At 38.5% G+C, this 18,464-nt stretch overlaps 1 protein-coding gene across 4 annotated transcripts in view; it reads left to right on the top strand.

Moving 5' to 3' along the window:
- LOC135214754 (cGMP-inhibited 3',5'-cyclic phosphodiesterase 3A-like) overlaps nucleotides 1-18,464 on the top strand; it is a 326,967-nt gene that overhangs the window by 266,354 nt on the left and 42,149 nt on the right. For 2 of the 4 annotated variants that reach the window (XM_064249103.1, XM_064249106.1), the window contains 2 exons: nucleotides 3,766-3,861; nucleotides 6,944-7,671. In XM_064249103.1, the coding sequence (XP_064105173.1) occupies nucleotides 3,766-3,861; nucleotides 6,944-7,671 (824 nt within the window). The remainder of the gene's footprint in view (nucleotides 1-3,765; nucleotides 3,862-6,943; nucleotides 7,672-18,464) is intronic. The other 2 variants (XM_064249104.1, XM_064249105.1) reach the window with 2 other exon arrangements.

Here is an 18,464-nt window from a genome sequence, read left to right on the forward strand (position 1 = left end):
CAGTGAGAGAGAAGGACGAGAGGGACCTTGCTGGCAGGATTAATCATCGATAAAAATCTGGAGCCCTTTAGCGGATTTCAGAGAGAGAGAGAGAGAGAGAGAGAGAGAGAGAGAGAGAGAGAGAGAGAGAGAGAGAGAGAGAGAGAGAGAGGAAAGGGGGTGTGTGTCCTCCGACTTTCATTCTGCTGTTACCTGCTTATCAATCACTGTTTCCCCTCCCATTATTTTTTTTTTATCTTGTTACAGTAGGGACATTATCTCCCAAGATTACCCATTTCCTTTTTATAATCTTTCTTTATATTTCATGTATATCCTAATCTATATCCATTGATAGAGGTCATTTTCCCCCTTCCATAAGTTCCTTCCATTGATAGAGGTGCTTTTCCCCCCCTTCCAATAGTTCCCTCCAATAATAGATGTCATATTTCCCCTTTCCATAAGTTCCCTCCATTGATAGATGTCATACATTCCCTCTTCCATAAGTTCCCTCCATTGATAGAGGTCCTTCTCCCCCTTCCATAGCTCCCTCCACTGATAGATGTCATATTTTCCCCCTTCCATAGGTTCCCCTGTTGATAGAGGTCCCTTTCCCCATTTCCATAAGTTCCCTCCATTGACAGAGGTCCTTTTTCCCCCTTCCATTAGTTCCTTCCATTAATAGAGGTCCTTTTCTCCCCTTCCATAAGTTACGTCCCTTTTCCCCATTCCAATAAGTTCCCTCTATTGACAGAAGTCCTTTTTTCCCCTTCCATAAGTTTCCTCTATTGATCAAGGTACCTTATCCCCTTCCATATATTCCCTCCATCGACATAGGTCCTTTTCCCCCTTCCATAAGTTCCCTCCATTGACAGAATTCCTTGTTTCCTTTCCAAAAGTGCCTTCCATTAATAGAGGTCCTTCTCCCCCCTTCCATAAGTTCCGTCCATTGACTGCCCTTTTCCCCATTTCAGTAAGTTTCCCCCAGTGATAGAAGTCCTTTTCCCCCTTCCATATGATCTCTCCATTGACAGAAGTCGTTTTTTCCCTCTCCATAACTTCCTTCCATTGACAGAGGTCCTTTTCCCCCTTCCATAAGTTCCTTCCCATAGCAGAGGTCCCTTTTCCCCCTTCCATTAGTTCCCTCCATTAACAGAGATCATTTTCCCCCTTCCATAAGTTCCTTCCATTGACAGAGGTCCTGTTTCCCCCTTCCTTAAGTTCCCTCCATTGACAGAGGTCCTTTTCCCCCTTCCATTAGTTCCTTCCATTGACAGAGGTCCTTTATCCCCCTTCCATAAGTTCCCTCCATTGACAGAGGTTTCCCCCCACCTCATAAGTTTTTTCCATTGACAGAAGTATCTTTTTCCCCCATCCATAAGTTCCTTCCATTAACAGAGATCTTTTTTCCCCCTTCCAAAAATTCCTTCCATTGATAGAGGTCCTTTTTCACCGTCCATAAGTCCCCTTCGTTAACAGAGGTCCTTTTCCCCCCCTTCCATAAGTTCCCTCCATTGACAGAGGTTCTTTATCTCTGTTAGGCATTTATTTGCTTTAATCTTCCATTCTTTTTCCCGAGGGGAAAAGGTGTTAGGTATTTATGTTTATAATTACCTATTACCAGAGGTTATATTTGTGTTTACAGATACTTACTACTCATTAAGCATAACTACCCTATTAACTATCTTGTCTTCTTTTAAACTGTATATTATTATAAGTTAGTCTTAAAAATAAAGTCATTCAGGAAGGATCTATCTGAGTTTCTTGTCCATCCAAATATACTTCAATCTCCATACCATAAGTTCCCTCCATTGATAGAGGTAATTTCCCCCTCCCATTCCGTATTTTTATATCTCCCGCCGTTCTGGGCTACTTACAGATATATAAGAGCCTCATCTGGCCAGCCTTTTACCGAAGAAAAGTTTATAATCCTTTTCGTTTAGTTTAATTTGGGATTTTCGTTTTTATCTTTTGTTTTCAGAATTCTCTGCTTGTTTGTATTCTCGAAGTATTGGAACTATTGTTACTAAATAGATTCAGCTAGCATCCTAATGCCATTCGTTCTTTTTAATATATTCAGTTCCAGGTTATAGAGAATACTTATGTTTTATTCCCTGGTAGTTGTGATGTCAGATATTTGATCAGTTAGTCAGTGTTGTTCACTTTTCTTCAAGGCTCTGTTTATGTTTTCCAATTTCTTATGCTACCTTTTTTTATTAATAATGATCTTAAGTTCTTTAATTAACATATAATTACCGTGAGTTCTTCTTTCTCTTTATTATTATATAATAATTGCTATGAAATTCTTAGTTTTTATATATTTCATTTCAGATTATTTATCCTGTACTTCACATATTGTTTTCCGTAAGGATTGTATCAGAAAATGTGATGACACTTCCGTAGGTCTATCATACATTCTGTCATATCTCAAATCTCATTGTCAGTCGCTCCATGCCATCAAAGAATCGGCGTAGGAAAAACAGAAAACCGAAGTGACTTAAATTGATAAGGTATTTTCATCTCCCAAAGCTTCATCTGCATAGGAAATCGATTCCTGTCCAGTGAAGCAACAATTTCACCCATCCGATTTCAATAGGATTCTCATATTAGAGACATGCAGAGCGGGATTTCAGTTTCTAAAGATGAACACAATTCTTTGTAAATGTGGCCAAAAAACAGATTTCATTTCAGGTGAAAACTTATATTTTTCCCTTTGTGTGGGTCATAGGATTGACAAATGATGAACGCGGAGGAAATTTCGCGTTATTTTAAAATGATAGTGTGTTCCATGGCCATATTGAGAAACTTTGAAGCTTGTACGCGCAAAGAATCCTTTATTTTATCCAATCATTGGGAAAGTGACAAATGGTGAACGCGGAAGAAAGTTATAAAAAGATAGTTTGGTCCTTAGACATATTGAGAAATGTTGAATCTTGTACACTCAAAGAGTCCTTTTTTATCTAATCATTAGCACATTAGCAAATTCTATTTCAGTTACGCTACGGAACTTATAAATTATGCATGAACAATTTGTGAATAGTGCATGCTACTGGTATACTGTACGGTCATTGATTTTTACACATCTGAAATGTGTGTATTTCATTCATTCATGAATGGAAACTTTTGAGAGTGCTAGGAAGCTTCATTTCTCAATGCTTGCTGTGTTGTTAATTATGAATTCTTTATAAATAAAAGAGTTATTTAGTAACTGAAGTAAAATCCAAGTTTACTTAAATCAAGGAGAGTATAGAAACATGTATATCATTTCAGATTTTTAGATATTGTTGTGGTAATTGTCAACATTTTCATCTTCACTAAGCAGCCTGACTTTATGTAATAGTGGTTATGATGACTGCTATAGTTGTAATATTTGTTTGTGCTGGGAGATCACATCCTCCGACCCTTAAACTTTTGTTGTAAAAATGTTTATGAAGGTAAATCTTAGATATATATGGTATTTTACACAATTGTCACATTGTTTTTAGTATAAGGAGTCAGATATCTTCTGGTTCCATACCTGATGCTTATGAATTTCTTTGATATCTGCAGATACACATAACCATGGAGAGATGTGCTCCATGTTATTGTCAATATACTGTTTTGCTTTAAACTGCAGTGTAAAAGGTTTAATGATGCAATTCATGTCATGGAATATCCAACCCCCAACTTCCAGCGGTCGCCTCCCCTTCCCCCCAAAACCCCACAGTTGTTAATCCCTTCTCATTTCTTGTTCAACTTTCCTCAATAACATTCCTTCCTGCATGTCTTTTTTCCCCCGCGCCAAAAAAGAAGAACAAAGGGAAGATGAGGAGGTCGCGAGAGGGCCAACCATAGTGAGAATCACCCCGACCCCACAGCAGGAGAATGAAGAGGAAAATACCTCATGTCAGTTAAAACCCTACGATAAGAAAATGGGACGTTCCATCCCCGGCTCGCAAGGTGCTGCCTTTGGAGTTGGCAATGTTTCTCTCGGCATTTGCCTCTTATCAGCTGCAGCTGATAAATCGCAAATGCCTTTTGACAACGCTTCGAAGGGCATTGCAGAGATCGATTTCTTTTCATTAACGTTAAGTTGCATCACCTAGTATAGAAGTAAAAGAAATGAGGGTTAAATATAAGTTTCTTTAGAGCACGCGTGCTTGAGAGTAGCGATGGAACGATCCCGACAAGTTTCGCTTGCTGATGCCTGAGAGAACAAAAAAAAGAGCTTAGACTAACCAAAGCATCTGTGTGACTTAGATACACGAGTCAACGTGATATTACATAGTTGTTTCATGAAATTAGCTGATTAGTTCAGTGTTTTATCAAGATCTTGAAAAACAAAGCACTCCAAAAACCAGAATTAACTTTGAAATTGGAACTTACTTACCATTGTTTTTATATTTCTCAGATACTTCAATTTGAATGATACTCAGTCTACTTGCTCTTACTAACCAATCGTCTGACGAGGTCTTAAATTTCAACTGGCATTGATCTCTAACCAGATTTTCCAATGTTAAATATAAAATTTACTTACCTATGTAACACTAAAGTTCTAAGCCCTAATAAGCGCTCAGACTTACTTCGTCATTCTACTTATGGCCTCCTTCATTGTCTGCTCCAAACAAAACTCATTTATATGCATGAGAGAAATCCTAATGATTTGTTTTCCGTAATTTTTGTGACCAAAACTAATTTTTCTCTTTTATCTCCACTGACATAGACCGGACGCCGGGCTTCAAAAAGCATGTTTTATTTGGATGAAGCAATAAGTGTTGTTTGCGTCTCATGTCATGTAGAGGGAAACAGAAATAATATCAGTTAGTGACTGTCGTCTTAAGAGTCATAGGTGCAAGTGTGCGTGCTGCCTGTAGGTGCTAGAAACGTACAGATATGGAGTACGCATCCGTAAGCACTCTAGGCCACAGGTAATGTGCGTATCTGCCAGCGCTAGAGGTGTACGCATTTCTGCGTATTGTGTTTGAGAATTAGATTTGTTTGAATTCCTCTCTGTCTTGGAAGCGTGTGGCAGTGCATTCTTAGAACTACTTGACAAGTGGTGCCCATTGACTTACTACTGTAGCTGTGTACGAGTATGAACTCTTGAGCTATATCAACTATTTTACGCTATATTATGCTATGGCAAGGACTATTTAATTGTGGTTTTATTGTTATTACCGTCACACTCTTGATAATTGTTATTATCGCTGTTGTTATTAAGTGTAGTGATTAGCCGTAGAAGTGGTTGTAGACGTAGTATTAATATTGATAGCAATAATCGTGGGAACATTATTACTTAGCTTGTACGTAATTTTCATTGTTGTCAACATGTTCCACAATAGCTGCCTAAGTCAAAATTGTCAGTCAATTAAGGAAGTCAATACTTGATAGTAAGACAGTTATATAAATTATAGCATATTATGTATTATATAATAATTTCTTTAAATTTTCTCCTTTCTTTTTCGGATGGTTGGGGGAACCTTGTTTGCTTAAAATATATTAACGTATTGATTAGGTCCTTATTTTCAGTCATCAGTCATCTTTATTATTATTATTATTATTATTATTATTATTATTATTATTATTATTATTATTATTATTATTATTATTATTATTATTATTATTATTATTAAGAAGGCATTGCATTGCGAGTAACGACGATTGTATATAATTAATATTACTAATGGTTTAAAATATTTATAGGCTCTGTAATTTTGAAGGCCACGGCAAATCCAGTTCAATGCGCATTTGTCAGATGTGCCATTTTATATATGAATTATATTTGATTTTGTTTAAGCGTAGTTTTCATTTCGTGTCTATTTATTTATAGGCACATTTAGGTATATTTTTTTCAATTATTAACTTCTTTAATGATTTATTTATATAATATATAATACCGGATGAAATCAAGTAAGCTTTCGGCTAGAAACTTGAATTGAAGCAGGATTTCACGAAACTATCTACTTTACAATTGTCGTTTATTCACTTTTTAAAGCCACAATTCCTAAACCCTTGTCACTCTGACCTTTTTTCCTCTTTGACTAGAATGAGTTATTGTATAGGGAGAGTTCGCAGATTTCCATAGAACTTTTAGACTGCCTTCGGTAATGCATATTGAGTTGTGAAATTCAAAAAAAAATAAATAAATAAAAGGAATAGCGAAAGGCGATTCGCCTATTCGGTGAATAGAATTTAGACCCGCTGTATCAAATGGGTTTTGATCGTAGCCTCTAGAGTATAGATTGGAAAAGGGAATTTCAATAGAGTTTAGATTCGAAATACTGAATGTATTTTGATGGTAGCCTGGATAGGTATGTTTTATTTATTTAATTTATTTTTTTCTCTTGCTCTCTCTAACTTTGTAAACATGTTTACTGAATGTTGTTACGTAAAAGTGGATTGCTGTGAGCGTGGTTGATTGTTTCTTGACTGTTATATGTATTTTGTTCTTCATGACACTGATACCTGATAGAATAAGACGTTAATGTTCAGAAGCCTAGTGGATGTTCTCTTTACGTGGAGGTAGTGAAATCATATGCGGGTTATCCTTAGAGTTTATCGGCTAGATTTAAATTTACTTATTCCCTTGATAGACATTTTACTCTTTGCTCTTTTTACCTTCTCAGTTTTAAAAGGCTTGAAATGGAATGTTTCTTGTTTCTTTGTGTACAAAGGAGTTCACGTACTCCCGACATTTTGCCTTGAAACTTTATAAAGAAAATAATGCTAATTTTTATTTCTGCAATGATTGCTATGAAGGTTTTGCAGGATCTTTAGACTTTTTTGAGTTTTCAGTCAATATTAAGCTTGGAAAGAAAGGTCTAAAGTCATGATTTCCAGATCAAGGATTTTGGTTAGCTAACATTTATGCCCAGAAGACACCTCTTGGTCATTTCCTCACCTCAGAATAGCACGCCCCCCGCCCCCCTAAACTTTCCAGAGTTGGAGCGTCTTCGAGAGACGTGAACTAACTTCCGCCTACTTCCAGATGTGACGCCCTGCGGCAGCCCGACTCACGCCTGCTGTCTCGAGACGCGGCTAGACCCCAACTCGTCCCCGAAGAACCGGTCCTACTCGACGACGGCGCTCTACCCGAGCAACCGCAAGCCGGTGGTGAGAGAGCGCCAGACTGTGTGCTCCCTCCACCCTTTGGGAGACTATGACGTCAACCACCTGGACCGCGTCGCCAGGGGCCTCTACGACACGCCCACCCAGGGCGTGGTGGCCTACTCCGATCGCCTGACGCGCCTTCAGAAGCTCCCCAACCAGCACGTCTGCGACGGCCTCTGCGACGACTGCAGCACCAAAACGCAGACCGAGGCAGCGGACGGGCCCTGCAGCCTACCCGAGGACACCACCACCAATCTGTGTGAATGCAAGTGTAGTGAGAATAACAGAGTGAACAGTGACACGCAGTTGATGAATAATAAGCCAATAGAGACGACCCGGAATAGTGACGCTAATTCCGACGCAACTAATGCTAATATAGTGTATCAAAGACACGGGTTGCGGGTGGCCACGTCGGACTACGAGAGCTCCGACTCGCCGAGCTCCATAGAGACCAGCGAGGAGGCCATTGGGGCTGGCCGCGTGCGGATAGCGGCGACGGCGGAGGTGGCAGCGGCCGTCGTCGAGGAGGAGCAAGAGGAAGAGGAAGATACTAACGAGAAGGAGGATAAAAAAGAACCTCAGCCTAAAAGTAAATTAACACAGGAGGTAAGAAAACTCTTCTGTTTGTTACCACCTTTATTGCCCTAGGTATCTCGTTACTATATATATATATATATATATATATATATATATTATATATATATATATATATATATATATATATATATATATATATACCCCATGTAGACCTGGTTCTGTTCCATTCTCTCCCCGTTTAATTGTGGGAAATGTGCTTTCACCTGTCAGCCTCTACTAATTATGATTCGTAGTGTTTAAATCGAAGAGATTGTGCAGAACAGGCAATTATGATAGATGGAAATAGAGATAAAAAAAGGACATTATCAGTTATATGTAGTATATTCTATTTCCTCGAATCCCTCGTTATGCCAAAAGTTTAATACAAATGATATAGCCCTTGACTGTTAATTTGCCGCCACTTTCATTTCTGCTGAATGAAAGTTTATTTGTGACAATGACGTTCATCCGAAGCGAATTTATAACGTCATGGTCTTTGTGTCACTTTTTTTTCTTTTTTTGTCAAATCGATCATGGCAGTTAAGTGCACTTCATAACATTTCTGCTGAATGAAAGTTTATTTGTGACAAGGAAGCTAATTTATAACGTCATGATCTTTGTGTCCCTTTTTTTATTTATTTTACATATTTATTCATTTATTTTTTTATTTATTTTATTTTATTTCATATTTTGTCAAATCAAAAAGCTGCTCCTTAGTTTCGCTCCGTCTGATCTGCGCCGGTCGGTCGGTGTTTGTTTCCGAGGGATTAAGAGCAGAAGTTTCACCCGTTCTTGTTATTTCGTTGCTCCCTCTGTCGGCGGAAGGAAAAACTCCCATTCCTCGATGTGCTCCGCAAATATTTACCTTTATTTATTGGTTCTGATGGGGTTCCCGTCTCATCTAAAATCAATATCATGTTTCTCCTCTCTCTCTCTCTCTCTCTCTCTCTCTCTCTCTCTCTCTCTCTCTCGATGTTTTTTACGAATCGTCGTAAAAGCAGTATCCGGCATCTTCTTTTATCGAGATTACTTTCCTCTGACCTTCTCATTAAAGATATCCCCGTATGGGGCGTAGTGTCCGTCAGTGCACCTCATGCGGTGCACTATAGGCATCACTCAAGATTATTTGCAGCGTGCTTTCGGCCCCTAGCTGCAACCCCTTTCGTTCCTTTTAGTGTACCTCCTTTCATATTCTCTTTCTTCGTCTTACTTTCCACCCTCTCCTAACAATTGATTCATAGTCCAACTGCTTTGAGGTTTTCCTCCTGTTACGCCTTTCAAACCTTTTATTGTCCATTTCCGTTTCAGCGTTGAATGACCTCATAGGTCCCAGTGCTTGCCTTTGGCCTAAATTCTATATTCAATTCAGTTCAGTTAAAGATATAGCTGACCGTTGGGATATGGATTTGAGAATATGTAATATGACACTGAACATAAGTGCACAGCGCTTCAGTGGCGTGATCGGTATGGTCTTGACCTGCCACCTCTGTGGCCGCGAGGTCGATTCTCGGGCATTCCATTGAGGTGTTAAAGATGTGTACTTCTGGTGATAGAATGTCACTGTCGACGTGGTTCGGAAGTCACGTAAAGCCGTTGGTCCCGTTGCTGAATAACCACTGGCTCCTTGCAGCGTAAAACACCATACAAACAAACAAACATAAGTGCACACATAGAATCCTTCTGTGTTGTTTTGTGAATGGTCACGTTTTCCTCTGATGTAAACAGTTGGTTGTCAATGTATCCGTAGTACCTCAACGTGCAGACTCATACACCGCCATGAAAATATTCTGTATCTTCAAAGCTGTCAGATTAAAGTTTTTCTTAATGCTTTTGCAAAGCAAGTTTTAAAATATCGCGCGTACTTTTACATTGATACATCCTAGAAAACCGACGAGTCTGATTTGATTAGACTATATGCATTCACACACGCACACACACACACACACACACACACACACACACATATATATATATATATATATATATATATATATATATATATATATACATACACATATATATATATATATATATATATATATATATTAGTATATATATATATACATATATAGCAGGTCAGCAAATACACATAAAAACCTCCAGGGGATATCCATGATAAGAGATGTAAAAATGACAATTTACTCTAAGAAACGTTTCGCACATGAAATTCTCTGTGCATCATCATTCTGAAAGAATATAAAGACACATTTATAAATAAAATACAATAAAAGTGAAATAAGACAGGAATTCCCATATATTAAAAATAGTCATAAAATTACATAAAAGAACAAAGTAAAAAACTGGTTAAAAGAGACTGCTTAAGACGCCAACGGTTCATTGTGAGGAGAGAAGATGGAATGAACTAAGACACGTTAAAAGTAACGACTTGCTGAGGACGCATTCCTGTTGAGGGAGGGAACAAGCCTCTTGATATAGAGTCAAGAGTAGTTAAATGGTCAGGATGTTTGACATGGTCTAATATGGGAAACTGTTCTTTTTGTATTTCAATTTTGCAATGAGAGGCATGATTTCTGATGTCGGAAAATTCAGGTTGTTTTATTCTCTGACCAGTGCGAAAGCTGAAGCCCAAGTGAGAGAATATCTGACCCTTAACAGGCTTCGAGTTGATCCGACGTACGAGCCCGAACATCCAGGGCATGTAAATTTATATATAACGTTGGATCGCATAAAAGGCTGAAGGCGATCTTTATAGGTAAAAAAGGAACCAATTGTGCAGGGATTGCTTGATATGAGATTAACTTTAAGGCATAGTATCTCATGTTCAATGATTCGTGTGAGGCTGGATGTAAATTTTAAGTCAGATATATAAGGGATCGTAACATAAAATGGACTTTTGGGGACATTAAAATTAGGTATTGGTGGCTGTAAGAATTTTGTAAGTATTTTGTTAATGGTTTTTTTTAACAATTTCAAGTGGAAATGAATTAGATTTGAAGAAACCTAACAAAAAGGTAATTTCCACGTGAAATAGTTGCCAAGACGAAGAGTATTTCAGTGCTCTATTAACCAAAGTGTGAATAGTATTAAGATTGTTGACACGAACTATAATAATTGTTAGTCAGTCCAGTAAAAGTACGTTTGCTATAGACTGACGTGGAGAGCTCAGAGTTAGTTCTGTTAATTTTCAAATCTAAAAAAGGTAAACAATCATCGTTCTCTACTTCCATTGTAAAACTGATATTAGGATGAAAGTTGTTAATATACTCTAAATACTCCTAATATCAATTTTACAATGGAAGTAGAGGACGATGATTGTTTACCTTTTATAGATTTGAAAATTACCAGAACTTAACTCCGAGTTCTCCACGTCAGTCTGTAGAAAACGTACTTTACTGTACTGACTAACAATTCTGTTGATAGTTTTAAAAAAATGAAACGCGCAAAACACGCAGAAGAAGTTAGGTAAATTTGGCCTAATGGCATTAGCATATAGTACTGCGAAGCCAAGCTTCTTGATGAAAAGAGCACAGGCTATGGTTAAGTTTTCCCTTAAATACATAGCAGACGGAAACGAATGAGAACGGCCGCGCGCTCACGATTTTATAAATAACTCAAACAAACTAGCACATACCGTGCCATGCCCACATGCCTTATGTGTATTTACATTTATTGTGGTATTTATTGCGTATTATTTACTATACTAAATATTGCGCATATCTTTGGCATATTATGCGATATTAATACCTACAAATAATCATATTTATTTATTGTGTACTTATTTCTTATTTATGAATACCAAATCATATTTATTATGTATTTATTTCTTATTTATTATGCTGAATACTGTGCATATATTTGGTATATGCATAGTATTCCTAATTTGGTGTGTGGGGTTCGTGAGGAAGGGTTTGCTTTATATGGTAGTCACTGATACATAGTTTGAGAACTTACTTTATTAGCTACATCGAAAAGTCAGCCTAGAATAGTCTTTGTGATATACACACCATCCTTTCTCTTATTTTTAGTTATGTACTGTATTTAGCATAATAAATAAGAAATGTGCACTGTATTTAGCATCATAAATGAGAAATAAATGCACAATAAATAAACATGATTTAGTATAATGAATAGGGCATAAATACACAATAAATAAATTCTGATTGTTTGAATGTATTTTTATCATAAGATATACACATAAATCATGATTTGGTATTCATAAATAAGAAATAAGTACACAATAAATAAATATGTTATTTGTTGGTATTAATATCGCATAATATGCCAAAGCTATTTACAATATTTAGTATAGTAAACAATACGCAATAAATACCACAATAAATGTAAATACACATAGGGCATATGGGCATGGCGCGGTATGTGCTAGTTTGTTTGAGTTACCCATAAAATCATGAACGTGCGGCCGTTCTCATTCGTCTGGCCGAACCATAATACGTCGTCTCTCACGTTTTCTTCGAGATTTCAAGAGAAGGTCTATATCGCTTCCTTTCGAGGTTCTTTCCCAATTTTCCATTTCCTTTTCTCGTGTTCACTGAACCATGGGTAGAAGAGAGAGTTAGGTTATCCGTTTGATCGACCCTTGCTATTAGAAAAATAACCCTAAAAATACAGCTCTGTGGCTATTGAGGAGAAATATGAGAGAATTATCGCAGAGACCTTTAAGTTTACAAGACACGTCGTTGCCAGAGCTTTGACGCTAAAGGTAGCATAGGTGCGTGATTTAACTGGACGTATGTTTTTAGATATTGAAATTCCAAAGTTTCGTAAAAGATATAAGGTTAAATTCATGAATGCTCAGATTTGCAGGCATGTCATTTTTTTAATCAGAATGTTATAATACCTTTTAATAATAATAATTTGCTGAGTTCACAGTGATATTAGGTCTGGAAAATAATATAGTTGAATATTAGAACGTGTTCACGTAACTATACCATTACGTTTTATTTTCGTGTGTATAAAATTTCAGAAATGAAGTATTTTAAAGAAAATTTGCCTGCTTTAGACGATAGGATTCCATTTGCCCCTTCCTAGGTACATGTGCACGTAGGTGTTGTTCCATGGGTGTTTAGAAATAGGGCCTTTGAGTAGTTAAATAAAATCACTTAGCCACTGAATTTAAAAAGTGTCAGCTGTTTGGTTATTTCGCCTCTGATATTAGACACCTTTATATTACATAGTACTTAAAAAGAAAAACTTTGCATAACACTAAAACGATTACTCTATTATGTTTAGTATTACATGAAGCTTGACATGGCTCTGTAATTATGATACAGGATACCTCGTCCCAGTTCGAATAGTGTACTCGGAGCTTGTGCTAAAATCTGTGGTCAAATAAAGCGTTATTTCTCCAATTGAAATAGATGCACTATATTTTATTAGAAATTATTTTTCTGTACTGTTTACTATTTACGTTATTCATTTTTTACATTTTCATTCTTATGAATAAATCATTAATATCCTATCCTAAAACCCCTGTATCTTTAACTCAGTGCGAAACGCATTTTCAGACCTTTTTAGGCTTTCCTAACCACCAACCCCCCCCCCTCAACAGCAACAAAGTAGTTTGTGGGTCTACTCCCCGAGTAAACAAAATAAGCAAAACCAGGACTCACATCAGAATTCGGCGCTTCTGTCCTGACAAAGTTGATTTGTACAGAATTGCCGCGCTCGTCAGTAATTATGATTTATGAGATGGTTCATTTGCAATCAACTGTCAAAGGCTGCATATGGTGACCTTTCAGAAGAGGTTGCTGTGCCATCAACATGCCATTACCGCAGTTTGGGAGAATAGGTCCGAAAACTGCTGGACGTGAGAATTTGTCTGTTTGGGACGTTTGTATGTATGTACAGTTCGTAAATGCATTTACATAATAAGGTAATTTGCAGCTTGAGGCCGAAGGCACGCTGCAAAGAACCTTAAGTAATGCCTACAGTGCACCGCATGAGGTGCAATGACGGCACTTCACCCCTGCGGGATAAGTACGTTGATAATCACAGGGACCTAATAGACTTTCTGTGGCTTGTAGAAAGATCATTAATTTTTTTTTTTTCATTCCTTTTCAAATGATAAAAGATTCTCTTAACTGTTTGCTGAGACTCTCTTTTGGTGTCTGCAATCGAGGTCGAATTTGCATATACTCCAGGAGCTGTCTTTGTCAGGTTTGCTTTCATCACATGAAGCAATCACCAGCTTCTTTTCATTCCCTTTTCTTTCTACCTTTATTTTAGGAAATCGTATTTCTAACAATTTCCTGTTTTAGTTGAATTTTCTGTTATATTTCTTTCACCTTTCATCGCCCTTCATCTCTCATTACTTTCGTTTAACTTCCTTACTTTTCATCTTACGTCTTTGTTAAGTTTTCCTACAGCCTTGTGGCTGTAATTCAAGCAGACTTGCTTTTCGCTATTTCACTATCCAATTCCACACTTTCTTTTTCCCATCCGAAGCATCGAAATCCACGTGGATTATCTGCTTCCACCAAACCACAAGTCTATATAACCTTTTGCAATCATCTGCCATAGCCTTGATGTGCACATCTTTATATGTTACTTTCATTATCTTCTCAAACTAAGGTGCTTTGGCAGTGATTGTCTTCATATACAAATACGAATTTTTTAGTGTGTCCGACAGTGCCATGAAAAAACGATGATGTATTCCTCCATTATATCCTAATTATCTAAGGTACCTTCTAGAGACTATAAGGCCAGGAATACGCGAGCCACTCTATGGCGCCACAGAGTGGCTTCGGTGTGTAGCCGGGATGTGGCTTCTCATAGGTTTCCATTGCTTATAAGCTATAGCGGGGATCAGCGACAGCTTGCCACAGTCGTTTGCCGCAGACGCTCATGTGCTCGACATAGCTTATAAACAATGGAAACCTATGGGAAGCCACATCCCCGCCACACACCGATGCCACACTGTGGCGCCACGGAGTGGCTCCTGTACTCCTGGCCTTAATAGTAAATCCCATCTCCGAGGGCACGAATGCTTATATTGTTTTCCTTTCCAGTTTCAATTTTCTCGTCGTGATCTTACCAACGTCTCTTCTCTCTCTCTCTCTCTCTCTCTCTCTCTCTGTCTGTCTGCGTGTGTGTGTATGCGTGCGGTTTTGTGGTACATTTGATATTGTTATATATTCATAAGTGTTCGATTCCCTGAAGAATACAAAATAACTTTGTTCCGTCAAAATACGAAGCATGTTATGATTGAAAACTGTACAGCCTCGACGAGGTAATTCTACACCACCCACCCCCTCCCCGCCGAGTGAAACTAATCCTAAGATATGCTTATAATATATATATATATATATATATATATATATATATATATATATATATATATATATATAATATATACATATATATATATATATATATATATATATATATATATATATATATATATATATATATATGTTATATATATATATATGCATATCTTAGGATTAGTTCCACTCGGTGGAGAGGGGGTGGGGCTATATATATTTGCGCTTTTATTAGCATTATTATTATTATTATTATTATTATTATTATTATTATTATTATTATTATTATTAGTTATTATTCATTATTGATAGGTGGTCGTAATAATGTGTGTACTGGAATAATCTAACCTTTTGTAGGTTGTGATTTTATTATCTTCATATAAGGTATTATTATTATTATTATTATTATTATTATTATTATTTCGGAAGGAGACCCTCTCGTAGACATGTTTTGTTAAAAATGACTGCTGCTTCAGCACTATTAATCTTATAAAGAGTCTTCTCTATCTTTCTGATGACGGCTTTCTCGTTGTTGCATAGACTGGCGAGCAACGCACCAAAGGGCATGGTAAAATTCGGTTGAGTCATTTGATTTATTATTGCTTATACAATTCTCTCTCTCTCTCTCTCTCTCTCTCTCTCTCTCTCTCTCTCTCTCTCTCTCTCTCTCTAACGCGACGTTTCCTCCTGATCGACAGGACATTATCAAGCGATAACTGCTGAGGGACTGAATTCCAGTGTTGTTGTTGTTTTTGATTTCCAGTGGCGAGTCCTTCTCCTTTTATCGTGGTGTTGCGAGCTCTCCAGTACGGTCAGAGCACTTCTCCGGTAGGTCGAGTTTTTATTGGTTCCCGGGAAGGTGACTCATACGGCGGGCGTTGACGAGTCTTGCAGACCTTCTCAGGTAGGGGGTATCACCGGGAGCCTCTTGATTGGCTTCTACCTGCGTGACGTCACCCCTGGTATTATTCTCATGTCCGGTGTTCGTTCCATGCGCGCTGTACTTTCGTTAGGGGAGAGGGGTGTGGTCCTCCTCACACACGTCGGTATCAGGAACGCTTCTTGGGTGGTATTGAGGGGAGGCTTTTCTTCGAGGATGAGCAGCGCTTCTAGGAGACGCAGACGTCGTGGGTCAGGTGCTCTCCCGATGATCTTAGTATTCCTGACGATGTCGTCTCTCGTGATGTTTCTGCGGTGTACTGCAAGGGCGTGCTGCCTAATGGCGCCCTCCTGGGCGTGGCAGGAAATCCTTTTTGACAGGCGCATCGTCGTCATGCCGATGTAAATCCCAGGGCATCCTTGGGCGGGGCATACGTATCGGTAGACGACGTTGGACTGCTTCAGGGGGTCTCCTGCCGGTGGGGAGGGGTTGTTCTTCATCAGGAGGTCTTTCGTACGCCGATTCTTGTAGTAAATAATGAGGGACACTCTCTTTCCTTCCTCCATGGGGCGGACGTGTTCCTCTATTATTTTCTTCATGGCTGCTTCTTCTTCCTTGTATTGGTGGTGCATGAAGGCTTTATAGAAAAGTTTGATATCCTCCGGGGGCGGAATGTTCCTTCTCTCTTCCTCCGTTCATGTACCACTTGTCAAGGGCGGCTCGAGTTTCTCGGTTTACGAGTTTTTTCGAGTACCCATTGTTAATTAGCATCTGGGATCTCGCGGTCGAGTTCGAGGTGTGTGTCCTGCCACGTCGAACAGTGCGAGAGGGCCCTCCTGACGAAGGCCCTGACGGTGGTGGTCTTGAACCGCGCAGGACACTCGCTATCACCATTCAGACAAAGTCCGAGGTTCGTAGCTTTGGTGTAAACGGTAGTCGCCAACTTCTGATTCGTCTTCGTGACAAGGACGTCGAGGAAGGGGAGCCGATCGTTGCTGCTGCACTCGACAGTGAAGTTGAGTGCGCTGTTCTGCAGGAACTGCTGCCGAAGGGCTTCTACCTCATCCTCGCAGTCGGCTTGCACGAAGATGTCATCGATGTAGCGTGCGTATGTGCGGGGACATCTGTGTTGCGAGAAGACCCTTTCTTCCACTTCTCCCATGTAGAAGTTAGCGAAGAGGACTCCTAAGGGGGACCCCATCGCTACGCCGTCCTTCTGTGAGCAAGAGCCCGTGCTGACACAAGGTCAGCTAAATCAAAAACAACAACAACAACACTGGAATTCAGTCCCTCAGCAGTTATCGCTTGATAATGTCCTGTCGATCAGGAGGAAACGTCGCGTTAGAGAGAGAGAGAGAGAGAGAGAGAGAGAGAGAGAGAATTGTATAAGCAATAATAAATCAAATGACTCAACCGAATTTTACCATGCCCTTTGGTGCGTTGCTCGCCAGTCTATGCAACAACGAGAAAGCCGTCATCAGAAAGATAGAGAAGACTCTTTATAAGATTAATAGTGCTGAAGCAGCAGTCATTTTTAACAAAACATATTATTATTATTATTATTATTATTATTATTACTGCTAATGATATTGTTTTTGCTGAACAAATGAAAAAAAAAAAACATTAACTTGCCGAACGATCTTCCACGGTGACGCATTTCTACCTTGCAAATCAGACATGGTTTGAAGAAGCATTAATGTAAATTACTGATAAGAAATGTCACATGAGCAGGTATATATTGTATCTCTCATTCTTGTAAGTGACAGTCGCCATCACGACTCCAGTGACGTCACATGGACACATTCTCTAAGAATGAATTCTTGACAGTGATAATGAGAGTATACTTTGATTTTCATTGCCAATGTCACTATTGGCCCCCCCCCCCCCCCCCCCCCCCCACCCCCCCCCCCCCCCCTCTCTCTCTCTCTCTCTCTCTCTCTCTCTCTCTCTCTCTCTCTCTATGAATCTGAATCTTATGCTTTTGATCATCTACGGTGTTAGGGACCCCAGCAACAGTAATCAATTAAGACATAGTCTCTCTCTCTCTCTCTCTCTCTCTCTCTCTCTCTCTCTCTCTCTCTGAATCTTATTTCTAGGAGTAATGAATATTTACATTTTCTGTAAAAAAAATTATTGCTATTTTCTTTTACCTATTTTCAAATGCGGTTTTGATTTCTTTTATGATTTCTCAATGACATCGAATTATTATAATAATATGGATACAGGTATAGGTGTTCGTATTGATCGAATGACTAATCAATAAATATATAAAAGGAAGTTTTATAAGATGGTGGGAATCTTGTGTTCAAATGAGCGCTCCTGCATTTGGGGTGTGTGGGTGGGCGGCTAGGTCGAGGAATATCCCTTTGGGCGTGCGAAAGTCACTGAATTTACTTATTGTAGATTTTTTTTTTTTTTTTTTTTTTTGCGGTTGTGATACGAAGTTATCTTAGTGACGTCATGCTCTGAATGTTAGAGATTTTTAATTAATGATTAATGTCTCCGTTTTATTATTCATATATATGATTTAGAGACTTAATTAAGGATTTATTCAATTCAACTAATTCATAGGATTATGAAAATACGCTTGTGTCTCTGTATTCTTCTCTAGGGTCATTACGCACCTGTTTACTTCATCTCATGTTCCTCGTTGGACGAGTGGTTTTCGCGCTCGGCTACCAATCCGGTGGTCGTAAGTT

This window comes from Macrobrachium nipponense, chromosome 46, assembly GCF_015104395.2.
Source record: "Macrobrachium nipponense isolate FS-2020 chromosome 46, ASM1510439v2, whole genome shotgun sequence".
NCBI classification, from domain to species: domain Eukaryota; kingdom Metazoa; phylum Arthropoda; class Malacostraca; order Decapoda; family Palaemonidae; genus Macrobrachium; species Macrobrachium nipponense.